The 22,961-nt window shown below is 42.4% G+C and overlaps 1 protein-coding gene across 1 annotated transcript; it reads right to left on the reverse strand.

Annotated features, from left to right (window-relative positions):
* Nucleotides 1-15,834: 15,834 nt before the first annotated feature.
* LOC104602250 (RNA 3'-terminal phosphate cyclase/enolpyruvate transferase, alpha/beta) lies at nucleotides 15,835-22,961 on the reverse strand. Its single transcript, XM_088895740.1, has 9 exons — nucleotides 22,778-22,961; nucleotides 22,316-22,680; nucleotides 20,558-20,802; nucleotides 19,471-19,624; nucleotides 17,403-17,617; nucleotides 17,209-17,326; nucleotides 16,887-17,097; nucleotides 16,383-16,444; nucleotides 15,835-16,286 (listed from the first exon to the last, which is right to left on the reverse strand). Exons 2-9 carry the CDS (start codon nucleotides 22,667-22,669, stop codon nucleotides 16,068-16,070), a joined length of 1,578 nt encoding a protein of 525 aa, XP_088751866.1. The 5' UTR covers nucleotides 22,670-22,680; nucleotides 22,778-22,961; the 3' UTR covers nucleotides 15,835-16,067.

Below are 22,961 nucleotides of genomic sequence, written 5' to 3' on the forward strand. Positions count from 1 at the left end.
ATTTCATGTACTTGTATTGCGATTTATGTGGGAGGTATTGATTGGGGGAGGTGTTTTTAAGGCATTGAAGTGGGGTTTGTTGGGGATGGTGTGGGTTGTGAATATGCTAATGAGGGGGGCTTGTTGGGGGTGTAGCACAGATTTGTGGGGATTTGGGACTCATTAGAATGAATTCCTAGGGCTTGTCATTTGTGTTGTGACTTGTGGTGATCACTCATCACCAACAGCTTGCAAAATATACTAGAAAATTGAAATCTTTAGACACCCATGGTTAAGTGGGGGAGATTCAAGCTTCTAGCTTCTATTTGGATAGCTGTTGAAGTTATTTTTGGTGAGTAGATGGGTTTGGAAATTGGTATCTCTGTTGGGAGGGTGTATATGAAGTAGAATAACATGATGACCCAATGTGAGAGGAGACAAATGTCATTGAGAGAGTGGGGTTGAGAGTTGAGAGGGACACATTTGGTGGGATTCATCAACGGTCACCACCAGAGAAGGTGTCTAGTACAACTACAACTACGAAGGACACTTGAAAAGAAGGAAATGTTGGCTCTAACTCTAAGCATCCCATTACATAGATATCTTGTATTCTAATTTAGGCTGTAAAAGCTGCCATGTGAGAATATGATTGATGAATCACATTAAACCAAATACCTTACACCCACTCTAAAGAAGAAAACCTCAACAATAAATGAATATTAATCATTTCACATCACGGTGCAGCACACATGGCCCACCTACCTTTGATGGGTCATCACTCTTTTCAATAAACAAAAAGTAAATTCATGATGAGAGCAATCCAACGGCTGTGGAGCAGTCTTGGGATTTCGGTAATTTCAGTTAAAGTTGATTGTAATCCAAGACTGACTGTAGTAATCATCAAGAGAGCACAGAAGAGAAGAAGAGATAGAGAAGAGGATGAAGAAGCGTTACGTAACTGAAATGGAAGTCAATAAATCGTTTTATTTCCCAAAGTCACCAGGGCATGTGACCTTGAAATATACCATAAACGGAGCCAAGGCCAGTATTTTTTCATGTTCAGGGCAGGCAATATGCCTAATGCCTTCTCCATGTTAAGGGGAGATGAACTCAGATATTGATAAGCGCGATTTATACTATGTCAGTCAGATACATATTCTAGTTTTGATAACGGTAAACATTTGTATCTGATAGGTCGTTGTTGCCGTGTTCAAAAGTTTTTTTTTCCCCACTGAAATAATGAATACTTCAGCCATTATTTCTACCCTCTCTTTGACCCATTTTACATTGAGAGAAACTTGAGGAAAAGAAATTCCAGGGTGATTCCCCTTATCAAATGTTTGATTATCGAGAGCAATTTCTGGGAAAAAGCTAAAAAGATTCAACATGATTGGAGAAAGGTCAATCTTTTTTTTTTTTTTTTTTTTTTTTTCTTTTGAGAGTTTTGTTTATGGACCTAAAAGTTGGAAATGTTACCATTTTCCATGTCAAGAATTTTTTTTTAGCATCTAATAATAGACACAGACTTAGAAATTTCATAGCCTTTCCTTTCCTCTGTTTCCTATTAGGGATGATAATTTATGATCTGACTTGGCCTGGCCTGCAAATTTTCGGGCCTGGGCAGCCATATTTCTGCTAACCACAGCCCATCTCAGACCGGCATTAGACCCACACACAATGTGGGTCGGGTTCGAGCCAAGCAAGCCCCTGGCCTGACCCAAATATATATATATATAGGTAATATTTTTGTATTTACATATATGATATAATATTTTACTATATATATGAAAACAAAGACCAGCTTCCTTCCAACCCAGAAGCTCCTTTGGCAGCTAGAAGGTGGGCAAACTTGTTTGCCTCTCTAGAGACAAAGTTAAAAGATCTTACGCTCAAATTGTACATATCCACCAACAGATTCCAAACATAGGATTATCAAAACATCTTTCATTTAGAACTTTTATAATAGTCTGCTTATCATTTTTCATCAAGGTTTTAAAAATCGACCCAAAAACTAGTAGGCTGTTTATAAGAAGACCCAACCTGACCAAACCAACCAATTCGGACCGACCCAACCTGACTCGGCCGGGTTTTCTTCAGTACTGGTCAGTTTCGGGTTATAAAAAATCATAAACCGATGATTTGGTTTTCATGTGTGAAAACCAAAACCGACCTGAGCCAAATCGACTTAGTAGTTAGTTCCTAGTTAGTAGTTACAACCTACTTAGTTCCTACTTAACTAAGTTGTCTCTATCCTAGTTACAACCTACTTAAGTAAGTTGTCTCTCAAACTCTGCTCCCTCCACAACTGGATCCATGGATGGGCCACAAAACATTAAAAAAATGCTAGTTTCCTTTGGGAATGTAGAGCCAGAAATGAACAACAACTAAGTCACCACTAAGTAGAATCGAAACCGACCCAAACCGACTCAAACCGATCAGGTCGGTTTTGCTTAACATAGGGTCGGTTTCGATTTCAATTTCAGGTAACCCAACCAGGTCGGGTCGGTTGGAAAAACATCAGTAAACCGACCCATGAACAGCCCTAGAAACTAGGGATGGTAATTTCCCCATCCCCGACCGGTACCCGGGCTCCCCAACCCAGTGGGATCGGGTATGGGGAGTGCTTTAGCGGGGTGGGGGCGGGGATGGGGCTAAAATTGAATCCCCGATCGGGTTTCGAAACGATGATGGGGAATACAATCCCTACCCCGCCCGACCCCGATTAATATTTATATATATTATATATTATTTATATTATAATATTATTTAATTAACAAATAGCAATTAGCTAATAACTCTGAGAGTCTCTTCTATTGTTTTACACTTCTATTGACCTAAAATAATTAACTTGATGACAGAACAGAGAAAAGAACTTTAGCGATGGTGGCTGAAACCGAAACAGTAAAACCCTATTCTTCTTCTTCGCGGTACTTCCAGTTCCAGTCTTCTAGATCTCAGGTGAAGCAACGCCGCAGCGCAAAATCTCATGGGTTATCTTTTGCTTCATGGAATGGGATAATTCTATTACACTTTTCTCTTTGGAAAATTCCTCCTTCATTTCAAGCTCTATGGGTTCCAACGCAAAGTGGGCGAGGCATTTTCCGAATACGATTTGAACCCTCCTTCATCATATTCTCTCTCCCTCTGCTTCTCCCAACGCAGAAAGAACTATTTTGGAATTCCTTACAAATATTTATAGTGTCGGCTGGAGTGGTGGAGGCTTGAAAGCGAACAGGCTTTGTTTGGTTTTTGTTTCCAAAGAGAAGGCGCGTGGGAGGGAGGGATGACGGAGGACACAGGATGTTAAAAACAATCGGGGATTTGGGTCTCCGATAGGGAACCCATTCCCATCGGGATCGGGGATGGAGGAGCATTTCTTTCCCCGATGGGGATCGGGGACGGGGATGGGGGATGATTTGGAAATCAGAGTTGGGGATGGGGAATGTAATCCCTGCCCCATTGCCATTCCTATCGGAAATCAAAACGTTCTGGCCATCGGTTTCTAGGTCAGCGGTTTGATCATTTGGGTCAAATGTTTCAAACGATTTAAAAATTTTAACAAGTGATATGTCATCTTACCCATTAGATTGGAATATTAGGATAAGATGCATATAAATCTAAGAGAAATAAGGTTTGATTGTTTGAGAATGAGAGAGATTTGAGAAGTTGTCAGTTGAAAGAGTTTAGAAGAAGAAGAAGAAGAAGAAGAAGAAGAAGAAGAAGAAGAAAGAAGAGGAGGAGGAGGTCACTTGTAGGTTGTAGCGGCGGTGATGGTGGCAAACTAGTAATGAAAGTAGATCCGAGATTTCTCGGTCTCATATCTCACTCTCTCTCTCTCACAGATCTGTCGTCTAGAGTCTAGACTGCTCTCCCAGATCTCTAAGTGTGAGATCTCTTAGAGCTCTCTCACTGTCTCACACATCCCTCAACTGATCTCTCTCTCCAGTAGATCTCAGATACGAGAGATCTTCTCTTTTCATTCTTGTTCTATTAGAAGTAATAAACCGCAAATCGTTCTTCGAGTCGAACGGTTCAACGGTCAAACCGTTTGGGTCAATAGTTCATTGACTAATTCAACGTTTTTTACCAAAGATTGGGTTTGGGTAAAACAGAACCTGTCGCCTAGACGGTTTCTGGTCCGAACGGTCTGACCATCTGGGTCAATGACAGTTTGAAAACATTGTTTTCCACTATTACATTCAAAAACCATGATTTTCAAAATCGGACCGGACCAAAAAAAAGTGGGAACCAGCCAGGTGACCGGTTCCATTTTACCCCATAACCATTATTTCGCTAAAAACCGTTGATTTAGTCAGCAAACCGTTGACCCAGGCGGTCAAACTGTTTGAAACGTTCGAACCATCCAACGGTTTTGGCCATTTTTATTTTTTTAATTTTTAATTTTTTTTGTTAGAATAGGTCATCCGTTCGGTTCGAATGGCCAGACCATTTGACCCAGGAACTGGACCCTAATTGGTTCATTGTCCGGTTCGGTTTAAAAACCTTGCAAAAAACCTAACTGAGTAACATTGATTAATTGCAAACACTTTAGCAAAAAGAGGCAAGACTAGCTTACAAACACAATAGCTACCAAAGATAAAATAACTTAAAGCATCTCTAAATAAAAAACCGAAACCACACTTTTCAAATGTAAAACTGCCATCAGTGTTGATGAAGGGTGATTTGGCCCGACCTCATAGACAGACGACGCGTGTACGTGACTCAACACAAGTGACAATTGGGCATAAGCCAACTCGGTATAAAGCGAGCTCGGGTATGCTAGTACTCCGAACTGGGATCACCTCGGCCCAAGAACACTTCAGCATTCAGAAAGGCAGACCAAGGCGTGAGCTCGAGAAACTCGCTACTCATTAGCTCGCTACCAAGCAGCCGGGAATCCCGTAGATAGCCCATCTACCGTACAGATCTCTACATGGCCACCTCGAGGAATGCACCCCTTTCCTGAACCCCGCAGGACCGTACTTATAACGGTAATATTGGTTCACCAACTCCCCGTTCTGACGGGAAGTGACAGTATTACCGTTTGACGGCGCTTCAACCACCTAACACGCGATAGGTCCCATTGTAGCATGGGTTCAGTGACCGTTCCACCTACCCACCTGAGCCAGTGTATAAAAACCCCACTCTCACCAGGGGTGAAGGTAGGTTCTATTACAATTATTGATTGTGCGAAATCCCTACTCTCTGAGCTCTCACTGTTATCATCCTCAAGCTCTACACTATCATTGTGTTCTAACTTAGCCATCAAAGTATCCACGCCGGGTGAGTCACCCTGGGAACTTTGAACTCCTCTCTTTCAGGAACCCGTCCTCATCGTCGTTGGAAGCCAGGTCACCTCTAGTAGGGAGTAGCCGGATTACGCCACATTAATTGGCGTCATCTGTGGGATCTCTTACAAAAAGCCTTTTTATCCCCATTCTGAACACCTAGAAAACTCAGAAACCAGACCTATGGCTTCTTCCAGCAATGCCTGACAACTCAGGAAACGAACACCCCTGGGGGGCAACTTCAGCCCCCAACTGTCTGTGTAGGCCAGTTCACCATACTGCTTCCCATGGATGGGATCCCAGCACCAGCTGTGCCCCAACCATTTGGGCCTGTGAGTGCCCCATTCCCTCCTGTAGTAGGCCCAACCTCCGTTGAACCGTCCGTAGTTCCCCTGGGAGTAAGACAAAACCAACTAAATGACCTAGTATACTACGTGCAGGCTATGCAAGCCCAAATGCAGTAGGTACAACAGCTCCAACAGTACCAACAACAAGTTCTGCACCACATATACCAGTAGTAGTTTCCACTGCTACGGAAAAACCAGCAACCTACCCCACCTCAGTGCCCAATCACCCCGAGCAAGTCTCACCGCCAAAGCAGCCGCTCTGACCGGGAGGAAACCTCCCAGGCCTCGTCTCGCGGAAAAAAAGAAAAACAAGTCCATCCCACCTCACTCCAAGTAAGCAGGTCGAAAGATACTCGACCCACTAGAATCAGTCCACCTCGGCCTTCACGACCTGAAGCCATTCTTGCAAAAAATCGGTTTGAAGTCCTAGCTAAGGACTCCAGGTAGGGCCTCTCGGCCCGCAACAGCCGACAGTCTAAGTCACACCCAACCAAAGCACCATCCAACGATACGGAGGTCAGCAACACCACTGCGGAACCATCCGAGCAGCGCCAGAGGCCTACCGAAGCATCCACCCGACCTGAGCATTCTAAAGGTAGAGCACGGGTAAGCTCGAAGGTCACCAAAACCGCTCCCCTCCTTTCTGTACCCTCTCCACTATCCCTTGAGCTCCTGGCCTCCCCGATACCAACAAACTTCAGGGTTCCTCCCCTGGACAAGTATGACGAGTCTTTTGACCCCAATGACCACGTAGATTTGTTCCAGTCCCAGATGCACCTCACCGGGGCTGACGAGACCTGCATGTGCATCGCCTTCTCCACAACTTTCAAAGGAGTAGCCCGCACTTGGTATAGAAACATTATGCCTAGGACAGTTAAAAGTTGGGCGCAGCTCGTACAATTATTCACCTCGCACTTCATCACCAGTAAGAAGTGTCCGAGGTCAAAAGAAAGCATTCTCAGTATAGTCCAAATGGAAGGAGAGTCAATCAGAAGCTACAACAAACGCTTCAACGATACTTGCCTGCTGATCCCGGACCTAGACCCAACTGTGAGACTCGCGGCAGCCAAAAAGAGGATTACTCATAGAGAGTTTAAATGGCACGTAGTGGCAAACAAACTTAAGGACATTATAGAGTTCCTGAAGCTCGCGGATCAGTTCATTAGCACTGAGGAAGAGATGAACCAACAGACTGAAGCCCCAACAGAGAAAAGGAAGAGGGAAGACCACAACTCGAACAACAGAGATCGGACACGGAGAAGAGGCTTCAACTAGTACGGCACCGATCTCGGTCAAAGCAAGGCCAACTTGGGACGAAGAACCCTGGATCCTTCATGTGGATGGCTCGTCCAACCAACAAGGAAGTAGAGCCGACACCATACTACACGAACCAAGCGAAGTGAAACTAGAGTATGCACTTCGGTTCGAGTTTGCGGCGTCCAACAACGAAGCTGAGTACGAAGCACTACTAGTCAGACTCACATTAGCGAAAGAAGTGCAAGCAAAGCACATCGTCATCTGCAATGACTCCCAGCTCGTGGTCAATCAGGTCACCGGAGACTACGAAGCCCGCGATCTTGCCATGGCCGCCTATTTGACCAAAGCCAAAGAAATCCTGCAAGGCTTTCGGTCTTATTTCATCAGGCAGATTCCAAGGTCTAAGAACGCTGAGGCCGATGCACTGTCCCGATTAGCCAGCACGAGCAACAATACCATGAGGACCGTGCACATAGAGAACCTGCCTCGACTCAGCATTCTCAGGGGGGCAGAAGAGGTCGCTCCTGTTACACAAGCTGAACCAAGTTGGATCGACCCACTCGTGAGCTACCTACTTCATGGAACCCGACCTGTAGATCGCAACGCCGCCAGAAGAGTAGAACGATAGGCGGCCAAGTATGTCATGATAGACGGACGATTGTACCGAAAATCCTACATGCTCCCCTACTTGCGTTGTTTGCGATCATTAGAAGCTGAGCTCGTTCTCCATGACACCCATGAAGGTCTATGCGGCGGACACTTAGGGGGCAGGGCTCTCACGCAAAAAGCACTATGGCAAGGGTACTACTGGCCCACGATGAAGGCAGACACACTCGAGCTCGTCAAGAAATGCGACAAATGTCAGAGGTATGCCAACATCCATCACTGACCTGCTGCCGACCTGAAGTACCTCACCAGCCCATGGCCCTCCGCATAGTGGGGAATCGACATCCTTGGACCATACTCGCCAGCGACAGGACAGAAAAATTCTCAGTAGTAGCAGTAGATTACTTCACAAAGTGGGTAGAAGCGGAACCCCTAGCAACAATCACAGCTTGAACCGTGTAGAACTTCTTTTGGAAGAACATAGTATGCCACTTCGGACTGCCCCGAGTGCTCATTTCCGACAATGGTAAGTAGTTTGAAGATATCAAGTTCCAAAACTGGTGTGCGGAAATTGGGATACAACAGAACTTCACTTTGGTAGCACACCCCCAGGCGAACGGGCAGACAGAAGTCATGAACAGAGCCATACTCCGCGGACTGAAAGCTCACTTATCCCAAGCTAAGGAGCTATGGATAGAAGAATTACCCAGCGTACTATGGGCCTACCGAACTACAACCAAGACCGCCACAAGAGAAACCCCCTTCAACCTTACCTATGGCATGGAAGCAATAATCCCAGCCAAAATCGAGGTACCCACACTACGTCTAGAAGCCTACGACGAAGAGGGAAATGATGACGAGCTCCGCACCAACCTCAACCTAATAGAAGAGGTACGGGACCTTGCATACATCCGGACCACAGCCTACCAGCAAAAAGTAGCCCGGTATTATAACGCCCGAGTCAGAAAGCGATACTTCCACGTTGGAGACCTAGTCCTCCAAAAAGTTATGGTGTCCGAGCCCAGTATAGGTAAGCTCAGACCAAACTGGGAAGGTCCCTACCGACTGAAGCGGATACTAGGAGAAGGCACGTACGAGCTCGAAACCCTAGAAGAAAAGAAAGTGCCTCGCGCATGGAACATCAGCAACTTGAGGCAGTACTATCTCTGATTACAAATCAAGAAAGCATTAGCCTAAACAAGTAAGCAGGCTCTAACTCTCAAATTATGATTTCTAAGCCCGCAGTCTAATATGAGAGTACTAACTTAGCCATCGGAGCAACCCCGCCGGGTTAGTACCCTGGGTCCTCTAACATTTAGTTCCTTATAGGCTTCCAAGGAGCGGACTACGGGTCCCTCCCTAAGCCTAAGAGCCACAAGAAGACCCCAGTTGCCACTTCGGCCTGTGCGAAATCCATGAGCGGACTACGGGTCCCTTCCTAAGCCTAAGGGCCACAAGAAGACCCCAGTTGCCACTTCGGCCTGGGCGAGATCCAGGAGTGGACTACGGGTCCCTCCCTAAGCCTAAGGGCCACAAGAAAACCTTAGTTGCCACATCGGCCTGGGCAAAATCCAAGAGCGAACTACGGGTCCCCCTCTAAGCCTATGGGCCACAAAATGCCGAACTAACAAAGACATGAGTGCTACGAAAAACTTGGTTATCACTAACCACTAAGGGAAAGACAACTTGGGTATGAACCTTACGGTGTCTATTCCACCCCTGTTGCTCTTACTCAGTTCGGTAGCCCGACAGTCCAGGGTAACCCGCGCAACCCGAAGTGACACAACTTCACTTTCGGTTATCCTTACTCATTGCAGGATCGATAGCTCAACAGTTCAGGTAACGTATACGTTAAATTGCCCAGCTCGGAGTCCACTCACACTTAGAAGTATTTTTGCACTTGGAAATACTCTAAAGAAACTATATTTCATTAATGGAAGAAAATTCGGACACAAGAATTTTTACCTAAAGCTCAAAGGCTTGGGATAGTACATCCACAGTTCAGAAAGAGAAAAAAAAACCATCACTCAAAAGGGTCCACCGCCTCGACCTCAGCGTCACCATCCTCCCCCGAAGAATCAAGCTCTGCATCCGCCTCCTTGGCCACTTCAGGGTCCAAGCCCGCCATTGTGATCCCACCAAGATCAAGGTCAGGAAACTTCTAACGAACTAAATAACAACATAGCTTAAACCTTGCACGGTAGGAGTCCAATCCGTATTCAAGATCTTGAGAAAGTAAAATAAAAGGTAAGGTTAGTCACAAACTAATCAAGATCTTGAGAAAGTAAAAAGCCCTATACGACCTACCAGGACTCAAGCCGGCCTGCACGAGCTTATCTTCAGCAAGGTAGTTCGAGCAGAGGAAGCCGAGCTCCGCCCAAGACTTAAGTGTCTCTCTTGTCTTCAGGCCTAGCCTAACACCGGGTACCTGAACTGCCGGCCTCCATTAGGTCGAGAAGGGCCACCCCTCGGGGTTACAAACTATGAAGTAACCCCGTTTCCAAGCCGGAATCTTGTTAGGAAGAGCGTGCAATAGCTTATACCCCGGGCGAGGGGATAGGTAGTAGGTTCTCCTATGCTCAGGGAGAATGCAGGAGGAGTTTTTCTTGATGGATAGGAAAGTAGAAAAGGTATCGAGGTCAAGGGAGAGACAATACTCGTGAAAGAGTGAAATGGTCCCTACCACGTTACGAACAGAGTTCGGGTGTAACTGATCTATGGTTATATTGAAGGACTTTAAGACCTCGGTAATCAAAGGGTGTAGCGGAAGACGAAGACCAGCCGCGAACTGCTCTTCAAAAACCACGATCTCGTTATGATCATGCTCCCAAGGGAAGTTACCGCGAGGAAGGCTGTAGGAGAACTCCCTCGGGAGGTAGTACTGGTGAACTAGGGCCTGAAGTCGGTCCAAGGTCATGGTTGAAGGACCGAAGTTGTCTGGCACCCGACCTCGGCAGGAGGTGGATGCCTGACCACCCGAGGCCTCTTGGGCCTCTCAAGGTGTATGTGCTTCAGAAGGGCCACAATCTGCCCCCGAACTCACAATAGCCCCATCCTGGCCACCGATCAAGGCCAAAGCACCCACCTCGGCCTCATCAAGAGGGCCATCTGAACTAGAAGGCGACATGGAAATAAAACTGAAAGAAAAGAAGAAGCGAAGGAAGACTCACCAAAAATGGACGACCTGACTAGGAAAGAACGACGAACTGGGAAACCCAAGCTGAAGAAGCAAGCGCGACCTCAAGACAAGAGCTGATGGATTTGCGGCAAAGGAAAATGGGTCCCGGAGGACACTATTTATAGCCACTATGCCGAGAAAGCAACGATCAAGATTGAAGTGATCCGACGGCTCCTAAGAAAACCGGTTGTACAACCCTCGAGATTGAAATCAATTTAGCGCATTTTTTGGCGTTCGTAGAACCTATAAGATCGCCTAACGTCTGTGCGTGAATCGTACGCGGCCCATCCCACATCAGCCCAAACTCCGAGCCAAATCCACTTGTCACATCATGAACTCCCCGTACCAGGTCAGAACCCCTAGCTCGGGGAGTGGGGGGGAATTGATGAAGGGTGATTTGGCCCGACCTCATAGACAGACGACGCGTGTACGTGACTCACACAAGTGACAACTAGGCATAAGCCAGCTCGGTATAAAGCGAGCTCAGGTATGCTAGTACTCCGAACTGGGATCACCTCGACCCAAGAACACATCAGCATTCACAAAGGCAGACCAAGGCACGAGCTCGAGAAGCTCGCTACCAAGCAGCTGGGAATCCCGCAGGTAGCCCATCTACCGTACAGATCTCCGCATGGCCACCTCGAGGAACACACCCCCTTTCCTGAACCCCATAGGACCATACTTATAACGGTAACATTGGTTCACCAACTCCCCGTTCTGACGGGAAGTGACAGCATTACCATTTGGCGGCGCTTCAACCACCTAACACGCGACAGGTCCCATCGTAGCAGGGGTTCAGTGACTGTTCCACCTACCCACCTGAGCCAGTGTATAAAAACCCCGCTCTCACCAGGGGCAAAGGTAGGTTCTATTACTATTATTGATTGTGCGAAATCCCTACTCTCTGAGCTCTCACTGTTATCATCCTCAAGCTCTACACTATCACTGTGTTCTAACTTAGCCCTCGGAGTATCCACGCCGGGTGAATCACCCCGGGAACTCTGAACTCCTCTCTTTCAGGAACCCATCCTCATCGTCGCTGGAAGCCAGGTCACCTCCAGCAGGGAATAGTTGGATTACGCCACATCAAGTGTTAACTTTGATTTCAGACCCTAAAGGTAGCATCCACCTCCCCACCAAAGCATTTAATGGATGACTGTGGAAGAGTCGATTGATTCAGGAGGGGAAACTTTCATCGCATCCTTCATCCACTTGTTGGCAATAAGAATGGATAAACTTGCATTAGGACTTGCTTCACTGGAAACAAAAGCATTATGAGCTTTCCAAATGCACCACATCAGAAATACAGAATAAACAATCAATTGAGTATCAATCCCTAAGTTGTTCTTCTCTTGGTCCAACCACCAATCCCACCACTGCGGGAAATTGTTAAACCGTGAGAGCCTATCACTATTGAAGCCCAAAGAGGATCCAAACCAAGATGCTCTTGCATGACTACAGAAGAACAAAGCGTGCATAATTGATTCAGGTTCCTCTTGACAAATCAGACAAAGATTATCCTAAATCACTTTTCTACTACCAAGAATCTGATTCGTTGCCAAACTGTTGTACTGACATCTCCACACAAAGGATTTCAGTTTGGGGGGTAAATTTAATGACCAAGATTTCTTCCACTTGTTGGGCGGTAATATTGCCTGATTTGCACCAACCATAAGCTACTTTGACTTATGCATTATTAAGTGATAGGTTGACTTTATTGTAAAACGACCTTTTGGATCTGATAGCCACATAAGCTTGTCCTCACCTTCACTCACGGGAAGGTCTAGAGAGCAAATTTTCCCAATCGGGAAATCACCAAACATTTGGGAAACTACTTGTGTCTTCCAATTTTTAGAGATATAGGATCAATCAGATCTCCAACTTTATTATCTAAATTCATACCAGGATGGGGGCCAAAGGGTTTAAAGAAGGGAATATCTGGAACCCAAGGGTCTACATATGGATTAACACTTCGGCCATTTGCAATCTTCCAGCAAACTCCTTCTTTTAAAGTATCCCTTCCAGCTATAAGGCTTCTAAAAGCCCAAGAATTGTTTGTGGGGACCCTGACCAAAAACTCTTGTCTCTAATGTACTTCGCTTCTACAATTCTAACCTATAGACTATTTTTGTTTTCTATGAACCTCCAAGCAAGTTTTGCTAGGAGAATCAGGTTGAAAGGATGGTGGGTCCCGAAACCCCAAACCCCCAAAAAACTTGCTTCTACATGATTTTTTCCAACTAATCCAGTTAATCTTCATCTTTTGAGTGATTTCACCCCAAAAAATACTTTCTCTGAAGTCTTGCTATTTGGTTGCAAATTTCTTTAGGAATAAGGTAGCAAAACATAGCATAGGTTGGAACTGAGGTTAGGACAAATTTAACCATCACCACTTTTCCAGCCAGGATAATCCTGCTATCTTCCAGCTCTTTGTTTTTTTCTCTTTCTGTCCACCAAAAAATTAAACAAATATTTTTTTTTGTATTTTCCATGATGTGGGGTAGACCCAAATAAGAGGAGGGTTTTCTAACTGGCTTAACTTTTAACACTTTTGCAATTATTTTTTGGTGTTTGAGATGCAATTTCGGGTTGAAAAAAAAACTTCAAATTTAAAGAAATTCACAACCTTCCCATACTTTTCAGCACCTCCATAATACTCCCTGCATCAACTATGCTTGCTTTGGAGAAAATGTAGGAATCATCTGCAAAAAAGAGAGGAGTAATTGTGGGATAATTTCTATTTATTTGGATTCCTAAGATAGAACCTTCATTTTTCAAATGAGTCATAACCATAGGTAAAACTTTTGAACGTAGAAGAAATATATAATTCCTCTGAAAGGCTTGATCACTTTACTTGGGCTACCAATGACCAAAATTTGATAGGACACTATTGCCATACAATGCATGATTCAGTTAATGAACTTTTGATTAAACCCAAACCTCTCCATAACCCAATTGATGAAATTCCATTCTACTCTATCATAAGTCTTATTCATGTCTAATTTAATTGTCATGTACCCTTTTCTTTGTCTAATAGTCATCATAAAATGGATTAACTAATAAGTGATAAGAATATTGTCTGTTATCACTCTTCCAAGAAGAAAGGCATCTTGATTTAGACTTATGAGTTTAGGTAGAAAGGTTTTCGATCTGTTTACTAGAATTTTTGCAATAACTTTATAAATGGTATTACACAAACTAATATATTTGAACTTATCTAGGGTTTCAGGCCTCTTGCATTTTGGAACCAAGGCAATAAAAGTTCTGTTGATATTTTTGCATATAGGGTTCCTCTCTTGGATCGTACGCTTAAAGAGCTTTGGTTTACGAACCTTCAGATTCAAATCTGAAATAAAAAAACCCGAGAAAGAGGACTACGACTACCGGCCCCTTCTGAATTCTTGGACCTCTTTTCTAAATATTGTGACTCTTCTATGCATAATGCTAAAAATACCCTTATATATTTTTAAGATCATTCATTAGTATGTTGTGCAATTCCAGGCTTCCAGCTCAATTGGATTGAGGGGTACGTGGTGGGTTGCAACAATGCCTGATATTTTTCTGACAATCGCTACTCCCATCTCCCCCAGTGATTTCATTTTTATTACGCCATAAATCCCTATATCAATTCTACATGATACCAACCGAGGGCTGGCTCCTTGGTGTGTTAGCTGGTTTGTTCCAGTATTGATACAGAATTGAACCAGTACTTTGGGGAAAAAGGGGTCAAGGGGAAGTTACTGAGGGTGCATGGCACCGAATAGCGGTGGCAATTGGGCAGGTTGGGTTAGATTTGGTTTGGGTTGAGTTTCAACCCATTCCATCTAACCCACCAATTCATTAATGACCCAATTATATAAAATTAAATGGGTTGGGTTCAACTCAAACCCGCCTTTACTCAATTTAACCCGCCCAAACCCATTAGTCTTATATTTATGTACTTAAAACTAAAAACTAACTCTCACTTAACAAATAAATTGGTCATAACTTGGTGGTAATAATAGTTGTTATTTACACAAGTGGTGGAGGTTCAAATCACATGACATGCATGTTTCTTTTACACAAGTAGCGAAGCTATTGACTATGTTCAGGTTTTAGGTTTGATTGAACAACTTAGGTTCAAATCAGTTAGACCAACTTGAACGATCTAATTGGATTTGTCTTCAAGCTAATCATATCAAGAGTGGTTGAACTGTTTGGATTATGATCAGTCCAGTCGGACCAAATTAGACCAGTTCAGTCAATAGCAGATTGACTCCAACCAGCCCGTATCGGATTGTGCACATATTCTGACTAGTTCGAAGTAGGGCAGGGGCGTGCTGGTCCAAATCTGGGTCGGGCTGCACATATTCGATTGGTCTGACTTGAAACCCGAAACGAGTGAATCATGTCGCTTCAGGTCAGATCGGATACAGCCAAACCGGCTTGGTTACCGATGCGGAACCAGGTCGGGTCGACCCGAAGTGGATCCAAAAACGAGTGGGTCATGTGTCTTCAGGTTGGATTGGATCTGGCCCAAACCGGTTTTGTTTGTAACTGTTGTGATTCAGGTATGGTCGCATTGGAACATGCCAAAGCAGGTGGGCCAGGTTGCTTCAAGCCAGATCAAACCGGATCTGGGTTGATCGGTCTGCCCAAAACCGTTCAGGATTTAAGTCGGATCAAATCGCTCCATACTAAATCAGGTTGGGTTACTAGGCTGATCGACCCAAACAAATCAAACCAAGGTGATTAGGTCTGTTCATATTCAGATCAAGCTGAATTGATTCAAGTGAAGTGTATTAATTCGAGAAAAATTAATTTTAATAATTAATTAATACATTAATTATAAATTGTTTTACTCAAATGAAAAAAATTAAAAAAAAAAAAGACCAAAGAATTCATATTTGTATCTTTAATGATTAACCCAATGGTTATCCACAACCCAACCCAACCCAACCATTTGAAATTGACCCAATCAGTGATCAACCCATTTCCAACCCGCCAAATAAATGGGTGTATTGGGTGGGTTAGACACTGGGTAAATTTGGTGGGTTCAACAGGTTGGGTGAAAAATTGCCGCCCCTAGCCACCAAATACCAAAGAAAAAAAAAAAATCAGTTCTACATGATCAAATTTCGCGTCTAACGTTCAGAAACTTGTGAAAGGAGTTGAAGTGCCTCATTAGTTAATACTATGATTGATGAAATTTGTAAATAATATTGCGTAAGGAATGAACTCAAATCAGTGTCCACAAACAATAAATTGCCTCAATGGCCACACAGAAGCCATGAAAGATTACAAGGTAATAAAGGCGTTGGTTTACATTCTCTACTGTAACAGTACCACTGGCAGAGATATAGCCTTATATGTGTGACTTGCCTGTAGCATAGATAGCCTCTTAACTTTGCTTGTTCTGCACGCAAGAAGCTATCAATGCTTTGTAAACTTCTGGAGAACTTCAAAGTAGTCGGGGAAGGTCTTCCGGGTGCATCCTGGATCCTTTATGGTGACGGGAACATCTGCACAGGCAGCAAGAGAGAATGCCATGGCCATTCTGTGATCATCATATGTGTCAATCGCTGTGACATTCAATCTTTCTGGTGGAGTGATCACACAGTAATCAGGCCCTTCTTCCACTGTTGCTCCCAGCTATTATCAAACAACCCAAAAGAGAAGGAATTTCAACAATGTTACCAGGAAATATCTAGGCAGTTAAAAATGATAGGGTAACGGAAAGATACCAACCTTCCGGAGTTCTGTGCAAATGGCAATCATCCTCTCAGTCTCCTTCACTCTCCAACTAGCCACTGATAATAAAGAAGACAAGGGGGGGTTAATAGAAATAGACTAAGACTAATCTCTGACACTTCAGAAACATGTAGTCATATATTAGGAATAACTACCATTCACAAGACACAAGGTCTCTTAAATGATCATAGTCATCTGATCATTAAAGCATTAAAGAAAGAACACTTTCTGACCAGATGATAACAGTCATCTGATCTACAACATTTTCTGGCAGTCAGAAAACAGAATGTCCTGTCTTGAAGAGTCACCAAGGCATTGGATTCTAAAATCATTATATTTGGTTGGCCTCGCTTTTTTGTCTGGATATTTCCAAAATGGAAACTGAATAGGGATATGAGTATCCAATCCTATTGTACAAGAGAATTATGCACAAGAGAATCCCAAAATTCTCATTACTAAATGGGCCTTCCTAGAAACTATTCCCCATGAACTAAATCATACCATCTCTAATGGCTGTGGGACCATCAGCAAAAAGTGCAACAACAGCAAGGGTCATTGCGACATCAGGCATTTTATTCATGTTTACATCAATGGCACGCAAGTGTTTCCGGCTGGAGGAGTCTCGGGGTGGCCCTGTAACAGTGACACTGTTCTCTGTCCAGGTGACTTTTGCTCCCATCTTTTCAAGAACCTCGGCAAATTTTACATCTCCCTACATTAACAGGAAAAAGCGGAATGATTAAGAATAGTGTTAACTTAGCAGAGACGAACAGAATAAGTAGATCACAAAGGCTTTAAGACAACATATAACCACGAGTTATACCTGTAAACTACTTGTCCCACAACCTTCCACAGTGATAGTACCACCAGTGACTGCAGCACCAGCAAGGAAGTAACTAGCACTTGATGCATCACCTTCGACATAAGCATTCCCAGGAGACCTGATTTTTTTTCCACATGAATTAAATGCAATAGAACCAAATTGTTTAAGGTGGTAAAATGTTATATCAAACTTACTTGTACTTTTGGCCACCTTTGATGAAAAACCTATCCCAAGAACTGCTATGCTCAACTGTAACTCCAAAGCGCTCCATCAATTTCAAAGTCATCTCAACATAAGGAATGGAAATTAGTTTATCAATAATCTCAATTTCCACATCTCCAAGGGCTAAAGGAGCTGACATGAGCAAAGCAGTCAAGTACTGACTACTAATAGATCCAGAGAGCTTGACCTGTGAAAAAGTAGAGAACAGGTGGATTATGAATTAAACAATATAGGTAGACTTTTTTTTTCATTTTTGTGAGGAAGATAACAGTTAATTTGTTAACAATAAAAAGAAAAAAAAAAGTTTGTGAGAAGATGTATATTGTACACAAGATATTAGAGCCCAGCTCAAAAATTACAAGGTCAGATATCTCTTGCTATATAGTCCAAAGGAGAGCTTGTCACAATATTAGGTGCCTAGTTGTTTAGCTACATGGAAGCTTGTCACAATATTAGGTGAAGTTGGAGTCTCCGCTACTACAAGCAGGATCCCCAAATGGAAAAGGTACAAATGCTAGTTTGTTCCACAAAGAACCCAAGAAATAGATGCCCCCCGCCCCCCCCCCCCCCCCCCCCCCCCCAACCCCAATGCAGACATGGAAAGGGGAAAGAAACAATGAAAGAAGTAATCAAATTCTTAAACTAATGGCAATTCTATAGTTTTGTAAGTGTTTCCAAGAAAGTTCTAGAATTTTAAAAAGTTGTAATCATATCACTTTTCTTTTAGCCTATTTTCACGGGCTAAAACTTATCCATTTTACATAATTTTGATGTCATTCAATAGGTTATTTAGTTATCTATCTCAACTCAACTAAGCCTTGTCCCAACTATATGTTCCGCAATTCCACTTTGTTCAGTGCTATATCCATTGTTAAATTATGGACGCACAAATCATTTCTCACAACTTCAATCCATGTCCCATTCGGTCTTGCCCCTTACTCTTCTGGGGCCTTTAACATGCAACTAATGTCTAGTAAATCTGATGTGTTTTACGAGAGTTATGGTTGTTTTACTGATAGGTTTTAGTCTGTAACAGTATTTGTCTTACTATATTTTCTTGGTTCCTAAAGGAATTGTTTTTGATTTGTTTAGATTTAATAGGAGTGGGGATGGGTTGTTAGAGTTGTTCTAAGAGTTAAGAGTCCTTATTTGAGTGTCCATATGGGTTGCTTTGACAATGGTAAGGAAGAATTATAAGCATAATCTATATTCACTGAACAAATATGTAGACTTCAAACTAAGAGACTGATATCACCTTAAAAGCTTGAAGTGGTTGGAGCACCAGCATCAGGTTGCAGAATTTAAGTGCATGTAGCAAATAAGCCAATTCCTCAGTCTTATTTGTTTTTTAGAAACCACATTAAATGTGAAGCGGTTTGAGGATCCACATAAGTTGGTTTAGTACTATTATTACCCTGGCTCAAGTAGGGTTTAGAATTGGTGGGGAAAAAAACTTGGTTTGAGTTCTTGACAATTCTATACAATAGAATTTAAGTGCATGTAGCAAATAAGCCAACTCTTCGGTCTTATTTGGTTTTTAGAAACCACATTAAATGTGAAGCGGTTTGGGGATCCACATAAGTTGGTTTAGTACTATTATTACCCTGCCTCAAGTAGGGTTTAGAATTGGTGGGGGAAAAAACTTGGTTTGAGTTCTTCACAATTCTATACAATAGATCTAGCCCCAACATGTTAAAATCTATAAGAAGATAGCTGTTCATTTTAACTGCACTCCAATTTACTGCAGGATAAAGCTCACAACTCAAGGTTATGACTTGCCTTATTTTAAGTGGAAAAAGGTTACAATCTTGCTCCAGGTTAATGAAAATTAGGTGCATGCAGTCCAGGTGACAAATACCAGACACCAATAGTGAGCTTGAGCTTTACTAATTATGAGTTTTATGACCAACTAAAAACTGTATTACCACAACAAAAAGATATGACAATATACATTATAGGAGATTAACCAAATGATTACTTCAATAGGTGATCAGCATCAAAACTAAATTTTGAAACCAAAAGCTTAATTGTAAACCTCACCTTTCCCCCAGGAAGTCCTCCATTTCCATTGACATGAACAGGAGGACAATTGGTTCCCATGAAACAGTCAACATCTGCCCCAAGCTGCTTCAGACCTGTAACCAAGTCTCCAATTGGCCTCTCTCTCATTCGGGGGACTCCATCAAGGATATATCTGAAATTCATAAAGATAAAAGTAAAATTCAGCTTGAGGAGAGTACTAACAGTAAAGGAGAGCAACCAAAGTACAAAAGGTAAGGTTGAAAGTAGGACTGCAACTTGGGTCTGGGTTAGGGTTGAAAAGTATGTATGAACCCGACTTAACTTCAAGTTGGGTTAGGGTTGAGGCCTTGACCAACCTGAACCCGACCTAACTTCATATTTGCATGTATAATATTATATAAACATGTATTTATGTATGTAAATACTGATGTTCATGTATTTATGTATGTATTCACATATGTATATGCAACTATGCATTCACATGTTTTTACTTTTTGCAAGTATTTGTGTTTCTGTGTGTATGTATGTATCTATCTATATGTATGCATGCATGTCTGTGTGTATTTTAGTATGTATGTTGTATGTCAAAAATTTAAAGTTCAAAGGCAAGTTTTTTCTAAAACATGATAACTATGTTCTTTTACACATAATAATGCTAAAATTGAATTAACTTGAACCCTTGAGTCTAGGAAATAAGAAAATTTGGGAAAAGGAAATAGTGAAGTCGGCCCAAACCAAACTAACCCTTGGGTTAGGGTTGACCTCAACCTGACCTAACCTGACCCGGCTTGCACTCTTGGTTGAAAGTCAACCCGAGTGGATGGCATTCAACTGCATAAATACTCACTTAAATGCAGAGCTCTTGGATGGATAGAAAGTAAATTCTTTTCTTTAAAAGCCTTGCTTAGTTATGATGATGCTTCAGATGAGGATATTAATCATATTATACTGATAATATATGTACATTATTATTTTTTAGAGTTATAATGATGCTCAAATTAACCCCATTGCAAATAGAACATAAAAGAACAAAGATAATTTATGGTATCGCCATAGTAGACAATAAACCTGTCTGCAAAACTTTATAAAGCAAAGATGGACAGACCTTGCATTTCCACCCGCAGCAGTAACTGCAGCTGTCAGTGGACGCATTGCTGTGCCAGCATTTCCCAGGAAAAGCTGAACTTCTTCTGTTGACGTTTTCCCCACAGGAAACTGTCCACCACAACCTTCCACAATTGCTCTTTTCATCGCTTTGTCTTCTTCCACACGTAGCCCAAGGGTTCTCAATGCACCAAGCATATAATGGACATCATCACTATTTAACAAATTATCAACAACTGTGGTCCCCTGATGAGAACATACAAAAAGAGTCCTTCAACATCATTTCAGGTTCCTGGAAGGAATTGTTGAAAAAGAAAGTGATATATGCTAAAGCTCAGTTTGGAAGGAGTACAAATACAAATATGCACAATACAAATACATACAAAATATAAGGATTTGCAATCTACATATTTGTATTTGTACTCCTTCCAAACTAAGCCTAAAGAACAAATATAGTGGAGATAAAAAAGACAATGGTTTATCCGTTTATTCTTATGGGGTCAATTCAAGGAGCTACATGCATCCCTATAAAGTTCAAAACCCTTTGGAGGATTGATGACACAATGCTTAGATGTTAAAGATTGTCATGATATAGTTCACCTTGGGAAGTCACTGATGACAGAACACATGACAATTTACAAATAGAATGCACATTTTGGAAGCCTGGGCAGCCAAAATTTCATCGAAGATAGGAGATAAATAATTGTGAATTCCAAAAGATTTCTCAAGTATAACCAGCTTGATTAGCAAATTTTGGCCCTATAACGGACACGATTCCTTTACCATTATAGGTGTCAATAAAATGTGCATATTGTTTTTGCTGATATTGCTGCTGTTTTTATTTTCAAAAACTAAATCATAAACATTGACGACCAGCCCCTAAAATGAGCAGCTAACTTTCAAGGCAAGAATTGGTTAGACCAGAATTTCCCTCACATTAGATTGTCTGAATATCACTATTAAGGAATGACAAGGAAAATTCAAAAGCAACATATTGTCCTATATCAGATCGATTGAATAACAATAACAACAAGAGCAATAATGCTGATGAAGATAATGATAATGACAATCGGAAGTTACGAAAAAAATGGAAAATTGGGAAAAGGGTTCGACTATGATACCAAAAAGACATGATATCCAAAAAACTTGTGACAAATCAACCAGTATCATAAATGTGTTAACCAATCAAGTGATATTTATCAAAATTAACAGGTGGGTTTTGATTGGTCAATGCTCTTTAGGTACCATGTCTTTCCGGCACCATAGATTTTCCCTTTATCTAACAACCCCTGGAGGAGAACATATCAAATTGGTATCCTTAGACCAGATGTACTCGTACATTTCACATTTTTTCTTGTAAAAGTAAAACCCAACAGCCATTTTCTATTAAGATTCCGCTATTAACATGTCCTAACTGGCTAATCTCCATAAATAAGATAAGCTACTTAGGAAGGCATAAGTGTGACAGGAAGCAAAATTGGACGTCCTATGGGTAATCCAACACTGTAACAACAAATATGACTACACCCGCCTTAAAAAAATGAAAATTTTGAATTTTGACAAATAAGTCTCTTTTCTTTTTAACATATTCAAACATATTGGTACAAGGTGAACAAAGTTGCCTCCGAATCTAGTATCCAAAATTCAAGATCAACAATTCAGTAACACAATTACCTAGAACCAGATTATTATACAAATTAGTCGAATTCAACCTTACAACTCTGAACAAAATTAAAAACAAAAAGAAGTAAAAATTTACCTCCGAAAGGGCAGCGAGGAGGAGAATTCGATTAGACAAAGACTTGGAACCAGGAAGCTTGACAGTACCGGAGATCTCCTTGATAGGCTGCAAAACGATCTCTGGTGCAGTCGACGGCTTCTCAGTGGTGGCAACAGAAGCTGAGACCACCCTACGACAACGATTAATCCTAACGGAAAGAACGGAATCTCGACCGCTCCTTTCATACTTGAGACCACCAAAACCCAAGCTCTTATTAGTTTCTGATCCCAACCACACAGAGCATAGAGAAGCCCTAGGTTTCTCCGCTCTCGGGAGATTACCAGAGAAATGGCCGCTCCGGATGCCCTTCGCAATGTTGCTAACGTGCGCCATCTAATTCCTCCCTGTTCAAAATGTTTTCAGAGAGAAGATAAGTAGAAAGTAGAAACACTCCTTAAATTTCGGTTCGAGTCTGCAGTGGGCTGGCGCTGGGCGTCTTACCTACCAACTCCCACCAGAAATATCAGTGAGAGAGAGAGGAAGCCAAGGGGGGTGCGCACGTTAAGCTCGGATTTCGGATTCTTTTGTCTGCATACAGCACTCTCTAAGTCATATTAGTCTAGCTCCACGCCTCCACCAACCCCCAAACACGAGAGAGATGGTGAGAGCGAAGAGGGGTGCACAC

This window comes from Nelumbo nucifera, chromosome 1, assembly GCF_055504915.1.
Source record: "Nelumbo nucifera cultivar China Antique chromosome 1, China Antique-T2T, whole genome shotgun sequence".
Classification (NCBI taxonomy): Eukaryota; Viridiplantae; Streptophyta; class Magnoliopsida; order Proteales; family Nelumbonaceae; genus Nelumbo; species Nelumbo nucifera.